At 36.0% G+C, this 18,772-nt stretch overlaps 1 protein-coding gene and 1 non-coding gene across 6 annotated transcripts in view; both read left to right on the top strand.

Annotated features, from left to right (window-relative positions):
• The window catches only part of DIAPH2 (diaphanous related formin 2), a 984,211-nt gene that overhangs the window by 483,872 nt on the left and 481,567 nt on the right, over positions 1-18,772 (top strand). For all 5 annotated transcript variants that reach the window (XM_047843487.1, XM_047843489.1, XM_047843490.1 and 2 more), the window contains one exon: positions 8,006-8,135. In XM_047843487.1, the coding sequence (XP_047699443.1) occupies positions 8,006-8,135 (130 nt within the window). The remainder of the gene's footprint in view (positions 1-8,005; positions 8,136-18,772) is intronic.
• On the top strand, positions 13,515-13,620 carry LOC125158077 (U6 spliceosomal RNA). The gene has a single exon (XR_007149185.1). It is a non-coding gene; the product is annotated as a U6 spliceosomal RNA (small nuclear RNA).

The following is an 18,772-nucleotide window of genomic DNA, read 5'->3' on the forward strand; positions in this document are numbered from 1 at the left end:
TTGGTGGGAATGCAAACTGGTGCAGCCGCTCTGGAAAACAGTGTGGAGGGTCCTCAAAAAATGAAAAATAGATCTACCCTATGATCCAGCAATAGCACTGCTAGGAATTTACCCAAGGGATAGACGAGTGCTGATGCATAGGGGCACTTGTACCCCCTTATTTATAGCAGTACTTTCAATAATAACCAAATTATGGAAAGAGCATAAATGTCCATCAACTGGCGAATAGATAAAGAAATTGTAGTTTATATATGCAATGGAACACTACGTGGCAATGAGAAAGGATGAAATCTGGCCTTTTGTAGCCATGTGGATGGAACTGGAGATTGTTATGCTAATTGAAATAAGTCATACAGAGAAAGACAGATACCATATGTTTTTTCATATGTGGATCCCGAGAAACTTAACAGAAGACCATGGGGGAGGGGAAGTAAAAAACAACAACAAAAAAAGTTAGAGGGGAAGGAGCCAAACCATAAGAGACTCTTAAAACATGAGAACAAACTGAGGGTTGATGGGGTTTGGGAGAGAGAGGTGGGTGGGTGATGGGTATTGAGGAGGGCACCTGTTGGAATGAGCAGTGGGTGTTGTATGGAAACCAATTTGACAATAAATTTTATATTAAAAAAAAGAATAAATGAACTTCTAAAAAAAAGGTAAAGGCAGTTCTACTGGAGTGCAGTTAGGGGGGTGGTAAGGCTTGGTGTAAGCAAGTTACAGAGAGAGTGTTGGTGCTGTGCTTGTCCTCACAGAGGGCTCTGTACTTATGCTGTGGGGCAAGGGAGAGAAATGGCACTTACCAGTTCCTTGTTCCTGGAGGGGTCTCTCCAGGATGGATCTCTGAGATAAGCAAATCACCTCTGTACCTTGATCCTCAGGCACTCTTCAGATCACTGTTTCCCTGCTCTGTGCCCACTGGTTGTTTGCCTGCTCTCCCTCCGAAAGCAGCTCAGTGCCCTCTCAGCTCTATCCCAGTGAAGCCCACTGACCTTTAAAATTCCAGGCTTTAAATCCTTCTTTTTGCCAGAAGTTATGAAACTCAGTGCCTCTGATTTTCCAATCCAATTGCTATGTGGATTTGTTTTCCCCGTGAATTAACCTATATGTTAGTCTGTCTCTTGTCCTTTCTGTCACCATGGCTCTCTCTTCTCACTGCAGTGGCCATGCTCTGTTTCTCTCCTGAGAACTGAGTCTCTGCACCTCCTACCTCCTTCGATGTGACTTCTCCTCTGCTTTTAGTTGTGGAGTTTGTTCTCTCAATCCTCAGATCAATTCCTGGGGTATTTAGGATGGTTTGATAGTTATCTTGTTCCATTCATGAGATAAGGCAGCCTAGCATCCTCCTACTCTGCTGCTATCTTCTAAGTCGCAGTAAATATTTAAATTGACTACACACACAAAGGTGATGCATATAAAGCACTTCTCAAAGTCTCTGGCCCATAGGCACCTGATAGATGGGTAACAGATGTTGGTTCCTTTTACCCTTAAATGATCATACTACCATTTGATGAAAGAAGAAGATCATCTAAGGTCCTGAAGAACTAAGGTCATGAATAACTGAAGCAAATGGATAGAAATCTCCACCCATTCATAATTCAACAAATATGTATTAAGTGCCTATTATGTGTGAGCTATTGTTCTAGATGGTATGTATGTAAATGTGAACAGAGCAGATCAACAAATCCCCGTACTTGTGTAGATGATGTTCTAGTGGAGAGCAATAAGAATGAGTAAATAAGTAAATGGAGTATATGGTATATTTGAGACTAAATAAGTAAATAAAAAATATAATATATTTGAGATCAGTGCTATGGAGAAAAGTAAAGGTGGGAGGACGTAAGAGGAAGTAAGGGAGAGTGGATTGCAAGTTTTTGTTTAGAATGAGAAAGTAACTTTTGAGTATAGGTCTTAAAAGAAGGGAAGGAGCTAGCCATGCTAAAAGTAAAAGTGAAAGCTTCCACTCAGCACTAGCAAAGGCTGTAAGACACGTGTGGTGATTTCAAAGAGGTAGGAAGCAAGCATGGTTGAAGGGGATACTAACAGATAATAGCTAGAGACACAATCACTGTGGTAATGGGGCCGGATCACTGAGGGCCTTTCAGGTTGTGATAATAACTTACTCTTTGTGAAGATGAAAAGCTAAAGTAGGCTCTCCTCACTTTTAATCTGGATAATGATCATGGTCATGATAATACATTATCTTAATTCTGTAATTCTTTGATCATACGTACTTATTTAATGACTATTTTATAGACAAAAAAGCTGAGACATAAAATGTCTAAGTAACTTCCCCAAGGTCATACAGCTAGTGAATGGTAGTGTCAAGGTTCAAACCCATTTCTGTCTGAATCCAAAGTCTGTGCTCAGTAACTATTCTGATTAGAAATTTGAACTTTATTATATAAGTTGTAAAGAACCATTGCATTCATTGAAGGAAGAGAGTAGCATGCTCATATTCATTTTCAAGAAGCATGCATATGTTGAATCATATAGGATAAAATGAAGTGGAGAAAGTGGAATGCCATTCTACCTTCTCATACATTATCTCTACGTAGTTACCACTTATGTATAAAAGATGAGCTACCACCTCCTTCCTAAAGTGAGCCCATTTGAGAGTCATCACTTTCTTTGCCACCAACATGATCACTCATTAATTTAATCACGAGTTTAAAACTTGATTTTTCCCTTTCCCTCATTCCAAATATTCTTTTTCAGTGACTTAATCCTGTTTGTCTTCACAATGTGTGTTGAATTTGTTTTCTTCACCTTTTTTTACGTATATCCTAGTTATTTTACTTTTAGCAGTCCTTAATATTTGCCACCAAGTTACTCTCCTATATCTTCTCTTTTCTGTACAATTTTGTGTTTTTTCCAAAGTTCTGAGCTCCCTGAGACTTCAAAGGTACCATGCATCATTTGTCTCTGATCTTTATTGTTCAGCACAATCCATAGCCCACAGTGGATCACTGGGTATACTTCTACATTTATATTTGCTTTGCTTCTAACTTGCTTACCCTTACAACCACATGGTGCTCCATTCCTAAGAGACACAAGATAACTTTATTCTGGCACTCACTCCCACCTAACTCTCAACAAATATGATGTCCTGGAAAAGTCTGGGCTTTGTAATCAACCTTTCTGTATATGTATGGGTGTGTGTGTACACTCACACACACACACACACACACACACACACACACACATGAATAGAGTTTAATTTAGAAGTATTACTCTTATAACCCACACAAGTGAGAACTTATGTGGGGAAAAATCTTCATTCAGAAACGTATATTGCCTACCTAGTATGCTTTAGCATTCTCCTAGGTACTTTGGATAAAAATTAAGAAAACAGGGAGGGCCTCTAACCTTGAAAGAGCCCATATTGATTGGAAAAAAAAAACTACTGTGTTAAAATGTTTATAGTGAAGGAAAATGGCTCAAAAAAAAGGCATTAATTATTCCTAAGATAGAAAAGTCTTCAAACAGAAGTTGATAGTTGAATAGTCTTGAAATATGAGTAGGTATTCACCTGCCATAAAAAAGAAGGGAGAAGGAGGGGGCATCTAGAGAGAACAATATGTGGAAAAGCATAATGGTATGACGTCAAATGGTATGTTCATGCATTTGTAATCAGAACAAAGAGATGGGCATGCCTCAAAAAGCAGCAGGGGACATACTAGAAAGGTAGGCAAGGGACAGCTCTCAAAGAGCCTTGTATGCAAAACAAAGAAGTTTTTAGGCTTTTCTAGTAGAAGAGGGGACACTTTGTAATCAGAACTTTGAGTGGATTCTTACCTTTTCAAAAAAAATCTGAAAAGTAAGATCTGTGTGGAGAGGCTAACTTTACTAAAATTGTTTAGTTTAAAGAACAGGACACATTGAGAAGGGACCTTTCACTCTGTGAGAGGTGGTTATACAGACGACAGTGACCAGTTATTTTCAGTTCCCACTGAGGACAGAGCAAGAAGAAATAGGTTTAAATCTCAGAAGAGGGGAAAATTACCTACAGATGGGGTCCTTCACAAAAAGATTGAGTGTGGCAAATGTACATGATTAAAATGTTGTCTCAGGCTCTCTGTGTGCTGGCTTCTATGTGCTCAGAACTGCCTAATTTCAAAGATAGGGCAAATACTAGATTTTCAGGCTTGAATGAAAGTATTTAAAATAAAAAATCTCTTACATGGCAATTAGTTATTCAGATATCTTGCTATCTGCCTAACCTATAGTGGTTGAAATATATTGGAACATGTCAAATGCAAACACTGTTTCATAATATAGCATTCATTTTTATAAGAAAAAAGAGAAACTATCCAAATTTACTATAGATATTTGCTATTCTGTCATAGGTATCTTATATTCATGTACCATTTCAGAAAGCTATTAAAGATTAGGTAGATACAATTAGTATAAATTTAGTTATTAATCTTTATGAGGAACATTTATTGGTCATATGATTATAATTAAAATCATTCTATACTTTATTAACCGATGGTACTTTATCAGTGACTATAGTGAGTTGCTCTATCTTCCTTTTATTGTTATCATTAGCTGATGACTCAGCTTATTAAAATATTATAAAGCATTTTTAGCTCTTTCAATTTCCAATTTCTGGAACCACTGTTTGTATTTTTATTATGTGGCAATATATACAAGACATAAGATTATAGGGTGAGTATTTTTTCCATCATCATTTTGTACCTTATAAAGAGAAGTCACATATCTATCTTGTACTTATGCCTAACTGTGGCTGGTGAGATGGAGTCAGGGAAATCACAGGCAGGGTTGCCAAAAGGCACTTGGCTACTGGTGGAAGCAAACCTTGAAATGTTGACAGTATCGCCACTACTGAGATTTGGGCAATCTGGACAAGTATTATTAGAATATTTGATGTTAATGTAAAATTATCATAATTTAAAGTTAACTAGATATCAAATGGAAACCAGTTTTATTTCTTAATAAACTAACTCAAACATTTTGGAAGCGATTTTACACATATTCATATTAGATTATATTACCCCAAGAGATGTATATATCCAACTAGTGTACTTGGAAGAGCAAATTATTGGATAAATGCCATTAACCGTTAGAACTTATGAAGGTGAATGTTCTTGGTTGCTTTCTGTGCTGACATTGAACAATACAATAGGTCCTGAGAGAGAGAGACAATGCCTAATGCATGAATGGTGCAGATGCAGTAAGAGAGGCTGAAGACATGGTAATAAAAAGCAAACATACTTTAATAAGTAAAAATTATGTTCCCCTTTATTTTAACAGTATATATTTATTTTTAAATGGCTGGGCTAAGGGTCATACATATAGAGAAAAATTACAAAGAATACATATTTGTCACAATTATTCCCTGCCAGTTTGAAACCTTAAAATAGACTGTCTGTGTGAAGTTATTTAAAAAATAAATATTGTGATACAGATTTAGCAATTTGTCTCCCATAACAACTAAGATATTTCTCGGTTTGACAAAACAAGCACTTGCCCATGTTTGTCCATGCTTTGAAGGGGATATTACAGTTTTTTTTTTTTTTTTAAGCGTATCCATGCTTTGCCTGCAGGTCTTTCTGATTTGAACAAAGATACCAAGATATTTATTTAACCAAAATGTTATGCTTTCATTTATCTTTTTGGAATGTAACCATTGATTTTACTAAATTTCTTAACAGAAATTAAGTTAATGGACCTGATTCTGAATAAATATTTATTAATTAAAAGATGTTTCTGAAAATTAAGCTTTCATAAGTATACATGCCAAAAGCTGGTTTTTAAATCACCCATAAAATTGACATATGAGCACAATGCTATTTTTCTATTTTTGTGTTTTCCTTTCCAGTATTGGCCACGTGCATTTAAAATACTCAAATATAGGGGCACCTGGATGGCTCGGCTGGGCATCTGACTTTGGCTCAGGTCATGATCTTGCGGTTTCTGGGTTTTGAGCCCTGTGTTGGGCTCTGTGATGGCAGCTTGGAGGCTGGAGCCAGCTTCAGATTCTGTGTCTCCGTCTCTCTCTGGCCCTCCCCCGCTCATGCTCTGTCTGCCTTTCTAAATAAATATTAAGAAATAATAAAATAAAATACTTTAATATATGTATTTGTACAATTTGTTGTCCTGACAAATTAGGTAGGTTTTTGTTGTTGGTGGTGGTGGTGGTGGTGGTGTGTGTGCATCTGTATAGCCTCCACAGTTTATAAAATATAGGTCAATTTCTTTTCCTTCAGAAAGATGTACCTTCTATTTTACCTAAGCAACTAATGTTTTTAAGGTTTAGGAATTCAAGTATTTTGTAAAAAAAGAAAAGAAAATGTGAACTTTCTTATAATTTGTAATATCCAGCATACTCTGAAAATGATGCACTTTGTAAACATATACCACCATAATCCCAGGTAAAGACCTCTCTTTAGGAAAATGAGCCTCCCATTGAATCCTTTAGAGTAAACGCCTTGGTTAACACAAGTTGCCCTTGAGGTTTTGATGCTGTTTGTTCTTATTTATAGCTTGTCTTTAAATTGTGTCATTTCAGCCTTATAGTACTTGAAATTGTTAGGGGGAGCAACAAGATAATGCAAAATTTTAAATATTTCACCTATGTGGGATAAAGTAATCCCAGAAATTCTAAAAGAAATCATCATGACCTTGTCACCACCTGACTTGTCAACATAATGCCTCCTGTGGCTTTGTTTTGAGCCTTGAGACTAGTATTTCTTTTAAGTTCTTCATATCACAGCGACATAAATAATTGTTAAAAAGCTGTAGTACAAAACAGATTCAGTATGGGTCTGATTGTTTAAATGTGATTTTTTTTCCTCAGTCACTAAAACAGTAAATATTAAATTATTCTGTTAATTCCCTATCTTCCACAGCCTTTCATAAACCTGTTGGGGAAGAGTATACATTTATTCGAAACAGAGTTATCCTTAAAGCTAAAAACCCTGTATCAGTATGAATATCAGTAGGAAAACCCATCATCTAAGGATTATAGAATTAAAACATCCAATAAAAATGAGAAAACTTTATACTTTATTCTATATTTATCCTTTGTTTGTAGGTAAATCCTTGATTTCTTTTGCATCTTAGTCTAGTATGAGTGTTATATTAAAGACAAAGCTTAGATTTTCATCATATTTTGTCCTATATTTTAAAGATTTTTATCATTCTAACTATAGCATCTCTTTTCTAAAGTTGTCTCTGAAAAAGAAATACCGTATGTAAACGGAAAAAAAAAGTCATTAGAATTATGTGCTCAGATTCTATTTTATTATTTTTTTTAACGTCTTATTTATTTTTGAGACACAGAGAGACAGAGCATGAACGGGGGAGGGGCAGAGATAGAGGGAGACACAGAATCGGAAGCAGGCTCCAGGCTCTGAGCCATCAGCCTAGAGCCCGAGGCGGGGCTGGAGATCACGGACCGCGAGATTGTGACCTGAGCTGAAGTGGGACGCTTAACTGACTGAGCCACCCAGGCGCCCCTCCAATTCTATTTTAAATCAGCATAAGAAGTTTTCAGTTTTTCTTTTTTGATGGCCTACCCAAGTAAAGGAAAACAAAAATTTACTTACTACTTTCCATTAATTTGTATCCGTAATGGTTACAAGTAAATATAAAAGCTCACAAACAAATCCAGCTTTCAGTAATACATTTCGGTGATAAAGCAAAAACAAATACAACATAAGCACGCATTAACTAAGACTGTACTTAACAGTACTTGAATTAATGCTCTTTTCTCAGAGAATAGTTCATTTTTTGCCATAATAATTTAGACTTTTAAAATCTATATATTAAAATTTAAACTTTCTCTTTTTTGGGTCATCTTTCTTTTAAAATATGGTGTTCATTTTAAAATATAGAGCACTGTTGCTAGACCCCATTAGGGAGCTACCAACTAACTTTTTTTAAATTTTAAATTAATTATAATGAATTGAGTTCATTTATTTCACTTGTTGAAGAAAAGGTCTATATTTATATTACCCAAAATATTGTTATTTTATTCCAGATCAGAGATACTAAGTCAGCAGATCAAAAAACAACCCTCTTGCATTTTATTGCCGAAATTTGTGAGGAAAAATACCGGGATATCCTGAAATTTCCTGAAGAACTGGAACATGTTGAAAGTGCAAGCAAAGGTAATTGATTTGTAGCTTTTTTTGAGACTATTCCTCGCCTAAGTATTATATTTTAAGTGGTAATATTAAATAAACTTATTAACCATATTTTTCTGTTTATGGATATAAGAAAAGCAGGAAGATAATTTCCATTAGCATATATTTGACAATATAGTGCATTTTAATGACCTACTTTTTACTTACTTAATTTTTTAATACTGCTAGGTTATTTGAGCTTTCATATCTCTTATGAGATAGTATGTTCATTCATTCATTTCATAATCACTTTAGTGTATATTGTTTGCAAAGGAACCATAACATGGGGCTTTTGATAATATCAATATGATGGTGGGACAGTTCTTGCTTGAATATATTTAATTTCTAGAAGGTAAAAAAAGACATACATCCACATAGTTTATAAAATAAGGATGAATATGAGAAGTACTACACAAAAAGATACTGTACTATAATTTAAATGAGATAAGAAGTTCCTTTTGAATATGTAGATAAGAGAAGGCTTCCTGGAAGAGGTCAAAGTGTGAAGCATGAGCACAGGATTTTTACAGATATGGAAAAGAGGCATGTGAGAAAATAATATGAGTAAAAAACAGTGGCACAATATGTTAAGATGGGTGAAAGAATGATTGAAAATGAGATTATATATATGTGTGGAGAAGGAGAAGTACATTTTCCCTCAGGTAAGAAAGCTATGCCATAAATCTTATATTTGAAATCACACTATATTAATTCCATTTCTCTATAACTCTGAGGATTTTCAGTAAAGACTCAAAAGCATATACATTTCCCAAGTTTATTACAAACCATATAAACCTGTTAGTGTTCATTGAAGGGGGTAAAAAGTATGTCTATGAAACCCAGAATATTTTTTGTATAATATTGTTCAGTGGTAATCTCTGCCTGTCTGGTATTGTCAATCAAATCCTGAATGTATTTCTTTAATTTAATCCAGTGTGTCTCATTTTGTGGTCCTAGGACCAGAATAACAAAAGAAGACAAAGTATGACTCCATAGTACTTTCCTTTTTGTTAAAAAAATCTTAAAGATATGATGTAAAATTATACGCACTGGCAATTGCTTTTCTAAAGAATTTCTATATCTTGGCCCTTACATTTAAAAATACACCATTATGACTAGTCATATCTACTACTAACATGTAACTAATGTGGGATAATAGCAATATTTAAAAAAATATAATTGGAAACATGAGAAATGTCACAAATAAGACCAATTCTGAAATTCGATCATGTCATCCTATTATTACTGTTTGATTGCCCTCTACCATAATTTTTTTCTAAATTTTATTTGTCCAATATGTAGATTCAATTCCAGAAAGATAATGAGAAGTATATCAATAATGTGTTTAAATAAAATGATGTTAATTTTATGATGATGATTTTTAGTTCTTAATTTTTAAATTTTTAGTTCTTACACCAAGGATACTTCAGATAAATATATCTGATAACCATTTTTATTCAAAATAATCTGGGACAACTGTAATGAAATGTATAATGAAGTTTATATCAACTTTTATTTTTAAGTCTAGATACTACTTTATCTATCTATCTATCTATATATATATATATATATTTCTATATTGTCATATATTTGTGTCTCTGTCTATATCATTTCATACATACTTTTAGCCACCACTGCTATTGATGAAGGTAGCCTGTAGATCACAGCCTTCTGAGTTAGATATTATAAAGTTCTAATCCTAGCTGTATAACTTAGTTCTATAACCTTGAGCTACTAATGTAACTTCCCAAGTTTTGTTTCCTCATTTGTAAAATGGGAATTATAGTAACAAGAAGATCACATGAGTTGACGTGTTTAAAGCATTAAATAAAAGGCTTGGCACATAACTAAATATGTAGCTGTTGCTATACCACTATCTTTATTAGTAGTAGATATCATATTCGATATACTACTACAAATATTGTAGTCACTGACATTGTCTTGTTAGAAGGGGATAATCATAAGGGCACCTATAGTTCCTACAGTTGCAGCCAACTATGTATTATATCCAGTTCTATTTGTTTCCTGTGTGGGGGTTTTGGTAAATCCTTTCATATTTTTCTTTTACAGTATCACCAACTTTTTTCTTCCTGTCTATCAAAAGCAAAATCTCTGTTGTACTTTGATTATTTATGCTTTTCTGTGTTCTTCATGCCAGTGTTTTCAAAAGATTGTTGCGAGAAATCCTCTTCCTATCTCACTGTTTGGGCCACAGCAATCCCCATTCTCAAGTTATTTTGACTAGTTTTTTCTCTTTCCCTATGAAATTCAGTCTCAACTTAAATTCTTAAGTGCATTCCACCTTTTTGCATCCCTCTTTAATCTCCTCCTAGTTCTCATTTCAGTGTGCTGAGACATATTTCCTCTTGTGCCATTTTATTGCTTTCTAGTAATCCTGCCTCTGTGTATGATTTCATTCTGCATCCCATGCCTAGAAATCTCAACTTCCCTGTCCTCTAAGACAACTATCATTTGTCAAAACCCTGTTCAGAATCCATTTTTTAAAATGTTTTGCTACTGAATCCCTAGGAGGAAATACTCTGGAATTTAGTCTACAGAGAATAAAAACAAAACATGGTAAAAGGTCACCCAGGTACCTCTTGTTTACAGTTCAATACTTTTCCTTAGTATTTGAATCCAACTTGTCTTGTTTGCTTAATATGAGTTCAAAGTTGTTTGAAACACATTTTGTAACCTCTAGAACTGTGCATACCATGTATATAGTCAAATAGTAAAAATACAAACAGATGAGCACTATATAATTCATTTTGTTTGATGATGAGCTATCTTTATGTGAAATGATAACCTTAAAATAAAAGAGAAAGAGAGAGAGGCAGACACAGAATCCGAGGCAGGCTCCAGGCTCTGAGCTGTCTGCACAGAGCCTGACGTGGGGCTTGACCACATTGACCTACTTCCTTGAGTTGCAGAACCCAATATGTTGGAGAAATAGGGGGAATCCCTACTTCCTGCATTTCTCAAACAAAGAAGTGTAGAAGCCAAAGGAGTTTGAATACCAGAGCCTGGGAGGAAAAGAGACTGAATCTACTAGGAAGAAAATGGGAAAGCTAGAAAAAGATAGGGCTACCCCAAGCAACAAATCAAAGCACACCTGATGGAGGGTCCAAAATATTACTACGAGTATGGTAATAAAATAACCAAAGTCACAACAACAGAGAGCAAGTAACAATCTCCAAAAAACACCTCCTGAAGGGCCAGGCCCTGGACAATGTATGACCCTCCTTTAATATAGCAGTGCTCGCAAATCCAGAGTACACCACAAACTTTTAAAACACATAAGGGACAGAACACTAGCCAAAATTCTGAAATGGAATAATTCTCATCAAAAGAAATTCCAGTAAATAGTGACAGCTAAAAAATTGATCAAGACCAATTGAAGCAATATAACTTAACAAGAATTTAGAATAATAGTCATTAAATTAAATACTGGGCTTGAAGAAAGCATAGAGGACAGCAGAGAATCTATTGCTACAGAGATCAAGGGACTAAAGAATAGTCATGATGAATTAAAAAATGCTACAAATGAGGTGCAAAATAAAATGGAGGTGACCACAGCTCAGATTGAAGAGGCAGAGGAGAGAATAGGTGAATTAGAAGATAAAATTATGGAAAAAGAGGAATCTGAGAAAAAGATAAAAAAAATCCAGGAATAAGAGGGGAGAATTAGAGAACTAATTTATGGAATCAAATGGAACAATATCTGTATCATAGGAATTCCAGAAGAAGAAGAGAGAGAGAAAGGGGCTGAAGGTGTACTTGAACAAATCATTTCAGAGAGCTTCCCCGATATGGGGAAGGAAAAAGGCAATGAAATCAAAGAGGCACAGAGGACTCCCTTCAGACGTAACTTGAATCGATTTTCTGCATGACATATCATAGTGGAACTTGCAAAATACAAAGATATAGAGAGAATTCTGAAAGCAGCTAGGGATAAACGGGCCTTAACATACAAAGGTAGACACATAAGGTTAATAGCAGACCTATCTACTGAAACTTGGCAGCACAGAAAGGAATGGCAGGAAATCTTCAATGTGATGAACAGAAAAATTATGCAGCCGAGAATCCTTTATCCAGCAAGTCTGTCATTCAGAACAGGAGAAATAAAGGTCTTCCCAAACAAACAAAACCTGAAGGAATTGATCACCACTAAACCAGCCCTACAACAGATCCTAAGGAGGATTCTGTGAGTGAAATGTTGCAAGGACCACAAAGTACCAGAGACATCACTACAAGCATGAAACCTACAGACATCACAATGAATCTAAACCCATATCTTTCTTTTTTTAAATTTTTTTTCAACGTTTATATTTATTTTTGGGACAGAGAGAGACAGAGCATGAACGGGGGAGGGGCAGAGAGAGAGGGAGACACAGAATCAGAAACAGGCTCCAGGCTCCGAGCCATCAGCCCAGAGCCTGACGCGGGGCTCGAACTCATGGACCACGAGATCGTGACCTGGCTGAAGTCGGACGCTTAACTGACTGCGCCACCCAGGCGCCCCTAAACCCATATCTTTCTGTAATAACACTGAACGTAAATGGACTAAATGCGCCAACCAAAAGACATAGGGTATCAGAATGGATAAGAAAACAACACCCATCTATTTTCTCTCTACAAGAGACTCATTTTAGACCTGAGGCCACCTTCAGATTGAAAGTGAGGGGATGGAGAACTGTCTATGAAACTACTGGAAGGGAAAAGAAAGCTGGAGTAGCCATACTTATGTCAGACGAACTAGACTTTAAATTGAAGGCTGTAACAAGAGATGAAGAAGGGCATTATATAATAATTACAGGGTCTATCCATCAGGAAGAGCTAACAATTATAAATGTCTATGCACCGAATACAGGAGCCTCCAAATATATAAAACATTTAATCACAAACATAAGCAACATTATTGATAAGAATGTGGTAATTACAGGGGACTTTAACTCCACTTACAGAAATGGATAGATCATCTAGACAGAGAATCAATAAAGAAACAAGGGCCCTAAATGATACATTGGATCATATGGACTTGACAGATATATTTAGAACTCAGCATCCCAAAGCAACAGAATATACTTTCTTCTTGAGTGCACATGGAACATTCTCCAAGATAGATCACATACGGGATCACAAAACAGCCCTTAATAGGTACAAAAGAATTGAGATCATACCATGCACACTTTCAGACGACAATGCTATGAAATGTGAAATCAACCAGAGGAAAAAGTCTGGAGAACCTCTAAAAGCATGGAGGCTAAAGAACACCATACTAAAGAATGAATGAGTCAGCCAGGCAATTAGAGAAGAAATTAAAAAATATATGGCAACAAATGAAAATGAAAATACAACAATCCAGTGCTCGCTTCGGCAGCACATATACTAAATTGGAATGATACAGAGAAGATTAGCATGGCCCCTGCACGAGGATGACACGCAAATTCGTGAAGCTTTCCATATTTTTCGTCACCACTAAAACAGCCCTAGAAGACATCCTAAGGGGGACCCTGTGAGACAAAGTACCAGAGACATCGCTACAAGCATGAAACCTACGGACATCACAATGACTCTAAACCCATATCTTTCTATAATAACACTGAATGTAAATGGACTAAATGCACCAACCAAAAGACATAGGGTATCAGAATGGATAAAAAAACAAGACCCATCTATTTGCTGTCTACAAGAGACTCATTTTAGACCTGAGGACACCTTCAGATTGAGAGTGAGGGGATGGAGAACTATTTATCATGTCACTGGAAGTCAAAAGAAAGCTGGAGTAGTCATACTTATATCAAACTAGACTTTAAATTAAAGGCTGTAACAAGAGATGAAGAAGAACATTATATAATAATCACAGGATCTATCCATCAGGAAGAGCTAATTATATAAATGTCTATGCGCCAAATACAGGAGCCCACAAATATAGAAAACAATTACAAACATAAGCAACCTTATTGATAAGAATGTGGTAATTGCAGGGGACTTTAACACTCCACTTACAGAAATGGATAGATCATCTAGACACACGGTCAATAAATAAACAAGGGCCCTGAATGATACATTGGATCAGATGGACTTGACAGATATATTTAGAACTCTGAATCCGAAGCAACAGAATAAACTTTTGTCTCAAGTGCACTTGGAACATTCTCCAAGATAGATCACATACTGGGTCACAAAACAGCCCTTCATAAGTATACAAGAATTGAAATCATACCATGCATACTTTCAGACCACAATGCTATGAAGCTTGAAATCAACCACAGGAAAAAGTCTGGAAAACCTACAAAAGCATGGAGGTTAAAGAACACCCTACTAAAGAATGAATGGGTCAACCAGGCAATTAGAGAAGAAATTTAAAAAAAATATATGGAAACAAACGAAAATGAAAATACAACAATCCAAACGCTTTGGGATCCAGCGAAGGCGGTCCTGAGAGGAAAATACATTGCAATCCAGGCCTATCTCAAGAAACAAGAAAAATCCCCAATACAAAATCTAACAGCACACCTAAAGGAACTAGAAGCAGAACAGCAAAGGCAGCCTAAACCCAGCAGAAGAAGAGAAATAATAAAGATCAGAGCAGAAATAAACAATACAGAATCTAAGAAAACTGTAGAGCAGATCAATGAAACCAAGAGTTGGTTTTTTGAAAAAATAAACAAAATGGATAAACCTCTAGCCAGGCTTCTCAAAAAGAAAAGGGAGATGACCCAACTAGATAAAATCATGAATGAAAATGGAATTAATACAACCAATCCCTCAGGGATACAAGCAATTATCAGGGAATACTATGAAAAATTATATGCCAACAAATTGGACAACCTGGAAGAAATGGACAAATTCCTAAAAACCCACACGCTTCCAAAACTCAATCAGGAGGAAATAGAAAGCTTGAACAGACCCACAACCAGCGAGGAAATTGAATCAGTCATCAAAAATCTCCCAACAAATAAGAGTCCAGGACCGGATGGTTTCCCAGGGAAGTTCTACCAGATGTTTAAAGCAGTGATAATACCTATCCTTCTCAAGCTATTCCAAGAAATAGAAAGGGAAGGAAAACTTCCAGACTCATTCTATGAAGCCTGTATTACTTTGATTCCTAAACCAGACAGAGACCCAGTAATAAAAGAGAACTACAGGCCAATATCCCTGATGAATATGGATGCAAAAATTCTCAATAAGATACTAGCAAATCGAATTCAACGGCATATAAAAAGAATTATTCACCATGATCAAGTGGGATTCATTCCTGGGATGCAGGGCTGGTTCAACATTCACAAATCAATCTACGTGATACATCACATTAATAAAAGAAAAGAGAAGAACCATATGATCTTGTCAATTTATGAAGAAAAGGCCTTTGACAAAATTCAGCAACCTTTCTTAATTAAAAACCCTTGAGAAATTCGGGATAGAAGGAACATACTTAAAGATCATAAAAGCCATTTATGAAAAGCCCACAGCTAACATCATCCTCAGTGAGGAAAAACTGAGAGCCTTTTCCCTGAGATCAGGAACACGACAGGGATGCCCACTCTCACCGCTGTTGTTTAACATAGTGCTGGAAGTGCTAGCATCAGCAATCAGACAACAAAAGGAAATCAAAGGCATCAAATTTGGCAAAGATGAAGTCAAGCTTTCACTTTTTGCAGATGACATGATACTATCTATACATGGAAAATCCGATAGACTCCACCAAAAGTCTGCTAGAACTGATACATGAATTCAGCAAAGTTTCAGGATACAAAATCAATGTACAGAAATCAGTTGCATTCTTATACACTAACAATGAAGCAACAGAAAGACAAATAAAGAAAGTGATCCTATTCACAATTGCACCAAGAAGCATAAAATACCTAGGAATAAACCTAATCAAAGATGTAACAGATCTGTATGCTGAAAACTATAGAAAGCTCATGAAGGTAATTGAAGAAGATATAAAGAAATGGAAAGACATTTTGTGCTGATGGATTGGAAGAATAAATATTGTCAAAATGTCAATACTACCCAAAGCTATCTACACATTCAATGCAATCCCAATCAAAATTGCACCAGCATTCTTGTCGAAACTCGAACAAGCAATCCAAAAATTCATATGGAACCACAAAGGGCCCTGAATAGCCAAAGTAATTTTGAAGACGAAGACCAAAGCAGGAGGCATCACAATCCCAGACTTTAGCCTCTACTACAAAGCTGTCATCATCAAGACAGCATGGTATTGGCACGAAAACAGACACATAGACCAATGGAATAGAATAGAAACCCCAGAACTAGACCCACAAACGTATGGCCAACTCATCTTTGACAAAGCAGGAAAGAACATCCAATGGAAAAAAGACAGTCTCTTTAACAAATGGTGCTGGGAGAACTGGACAGCAATATGCAGAAGATTGAAACTAGACAACTATCTCACAGCATCCAAAAAAATAAACTCAAAATGGATAAAGGACCTGAATGTGAAACAGGAAACCTTCAAACCCTAGAGTAGAAAGCAGGAAAAGACCTCTCTGACCTCAGCCGTGGCAATCTCTTACTTGACACATCCCGAAAGGCAAGGGAATTAAAAGCAAAAATGAACTACTGGGAACTTATGAAGATAAAAAGCTTCTGCACAGCAAAGGAAACAACCAACAAAACTAAAGGCAACCAACGGAATGGGAAAGATATTTGCAAATGACATATCGGACAAAGGGCTAGTATCCAAAATCTATAAAGAGCTCACCAAACTTCACACCTGAAAAACAAATAACCCAGTGATGAAATGGGCAGAAAACATGAATAGAGACTTCTCTAAAGAAGACATCCGTATGGCCAACAGGCACATGAAAAGATGCTCAACGTCACTCCTCATCAGGGAAATACAAATCAAAACCACACTCAGATATCACCTCACGCCAGTCAGAGTGGCCAAAATGAACAAATCAGGAGACTATAGATGCTGGCGAGCATGTGGAGAACCAGGAACCCTCTTGCACTGTTGGTGGGAATGCAAATTGGTGCAGCCACTCTGGAAAACAGTGTGGAGTTTCCTCAAAAGTTAAAAATAGACCTACCCTATGACCCAGCAATAGCACTGCTAGGAATTTACCCAAGGGATACAAGAGTAGTGATGCATAGGGGCACTTGTACCCCAATGTTTATAGCAGACTCTCAACAATAGCCAAATTATGGAAAGAGCCTAAATGTCCATCAACTGATGAATGGATACAGAAATTGTGGTTTATATACACAATGGAGTACTATGTGGCAATGAGAAAGATTGAAATACGGCCCTTTGTAGCAACTTGGATGGAACTGGAGAGTGTTATGCTAAGTGAAATAAGCCATACAGAGAAAGACAGATACCATATATTTTCACTCTTAGGTGGAACCTGAGAAACTTACCAGAAGACCATGGGGGAGGGGAAGGAAAATAAAAGGAGTTAGAGTGGAAGAGAGCCAAAGCATAAGAGACTGTTAAAAACTGAGAACAAACTGAGGGTTGATGGGGGGTGGGAGTGAGGGGAGGGTGGGTTATGGGTATTGAGGAGGGCACCTATTGGGATGAGCACTGGGTGTTGTATGGAAACCAATTTGAAAATAAACTTCATATGTTGAAAAAAATAGAAAAAAAGAAAAAGATAAGAAAAATTAAAAATTAAAAAAACTATATAACATAAAAATAATTTAATAAATTGGACAAATGGATCAAGGTGTGGTTTATATACACAATGGAACACTACGTGGCAATGAGAAAGAATGAAATCTGGCCATGTGTAGCAATGTGGATGAAACTTCAGTGTCTTTATGCTATGTGAAATAAGTCAGCCAGAGTAAGACAGATACCATATGGTTTCACTCATATGTGGATCCTGAGAAACTCAGCAGAAAACCAGGGGAGAGGGTAAGGCAGAAAACAGAAAATACAGAGAGGGAAAGAGGCAAACCATAAGAAACTCTTAAATACTGAGAATAAGCTGAGGGTTGATAGGTAGTGAGAGAGAGTGGAAAGTAAGTGATGGGCATTGAGGAGGGCACCTATTGGGATGAGCAGTGGGTGTTGTATGGAAACCAATTTGACAATAAATTACATATAAAAAAATAAAGTACCTTTCCTTTTAAACTATAGAGATATTGATAAGATGAAACTAATTCAGTTAATGACTCAATTATGTAACTCATAGTGTACTACGTATTACTATTAATACCTTTTTTCTAATATTTTTGGATTTTTGGAACCCAAGTATAAATTTTGATGGCGTAAAAATCTTTTCTCTCTTGTATAGCAGTTATATTTATTTAAGTTGTGTAGTATAGTTATAGGCCTCAAACTAACTGACCAAAAACGTATGTTGAAGTGAGAGGAAAACTGAAGGTATGAAATATGTGGAATCTGTGGAGAAATTCGTTTTATAATCGTGTTTATTCTTTAGCTAAACTTCTAAAACTTTGTGTTTTAGAATAAACAAATCTATAGCATAAACTTAGCATACTTTCCTCGAGCTCTGTTAACTCAGAGATTTGGGGGAAACACATAATTTTCATATTAAAACAGATATATATTATGGAATAGAATTCAAAACTACATGAATTTTTTAAAATGAAACAGATGACTTCAAAGAAATTTCACA

The sequence above is a fragment of the Prionailurus viverrinus genome, chromosome X (assembly GCF_022837055.1).
Source record: "Prionailurus viverrinus isolate Anna chromosome X, UM_Priviv_1.0, whole genome shotgun sequence".
Classification (NCBI taxonomy): Eukaryota; Metazoa; Chordata; class Mammalia; order Carnivora; family Felidae; genus Prionailurus; species Prionailurus viverrinus.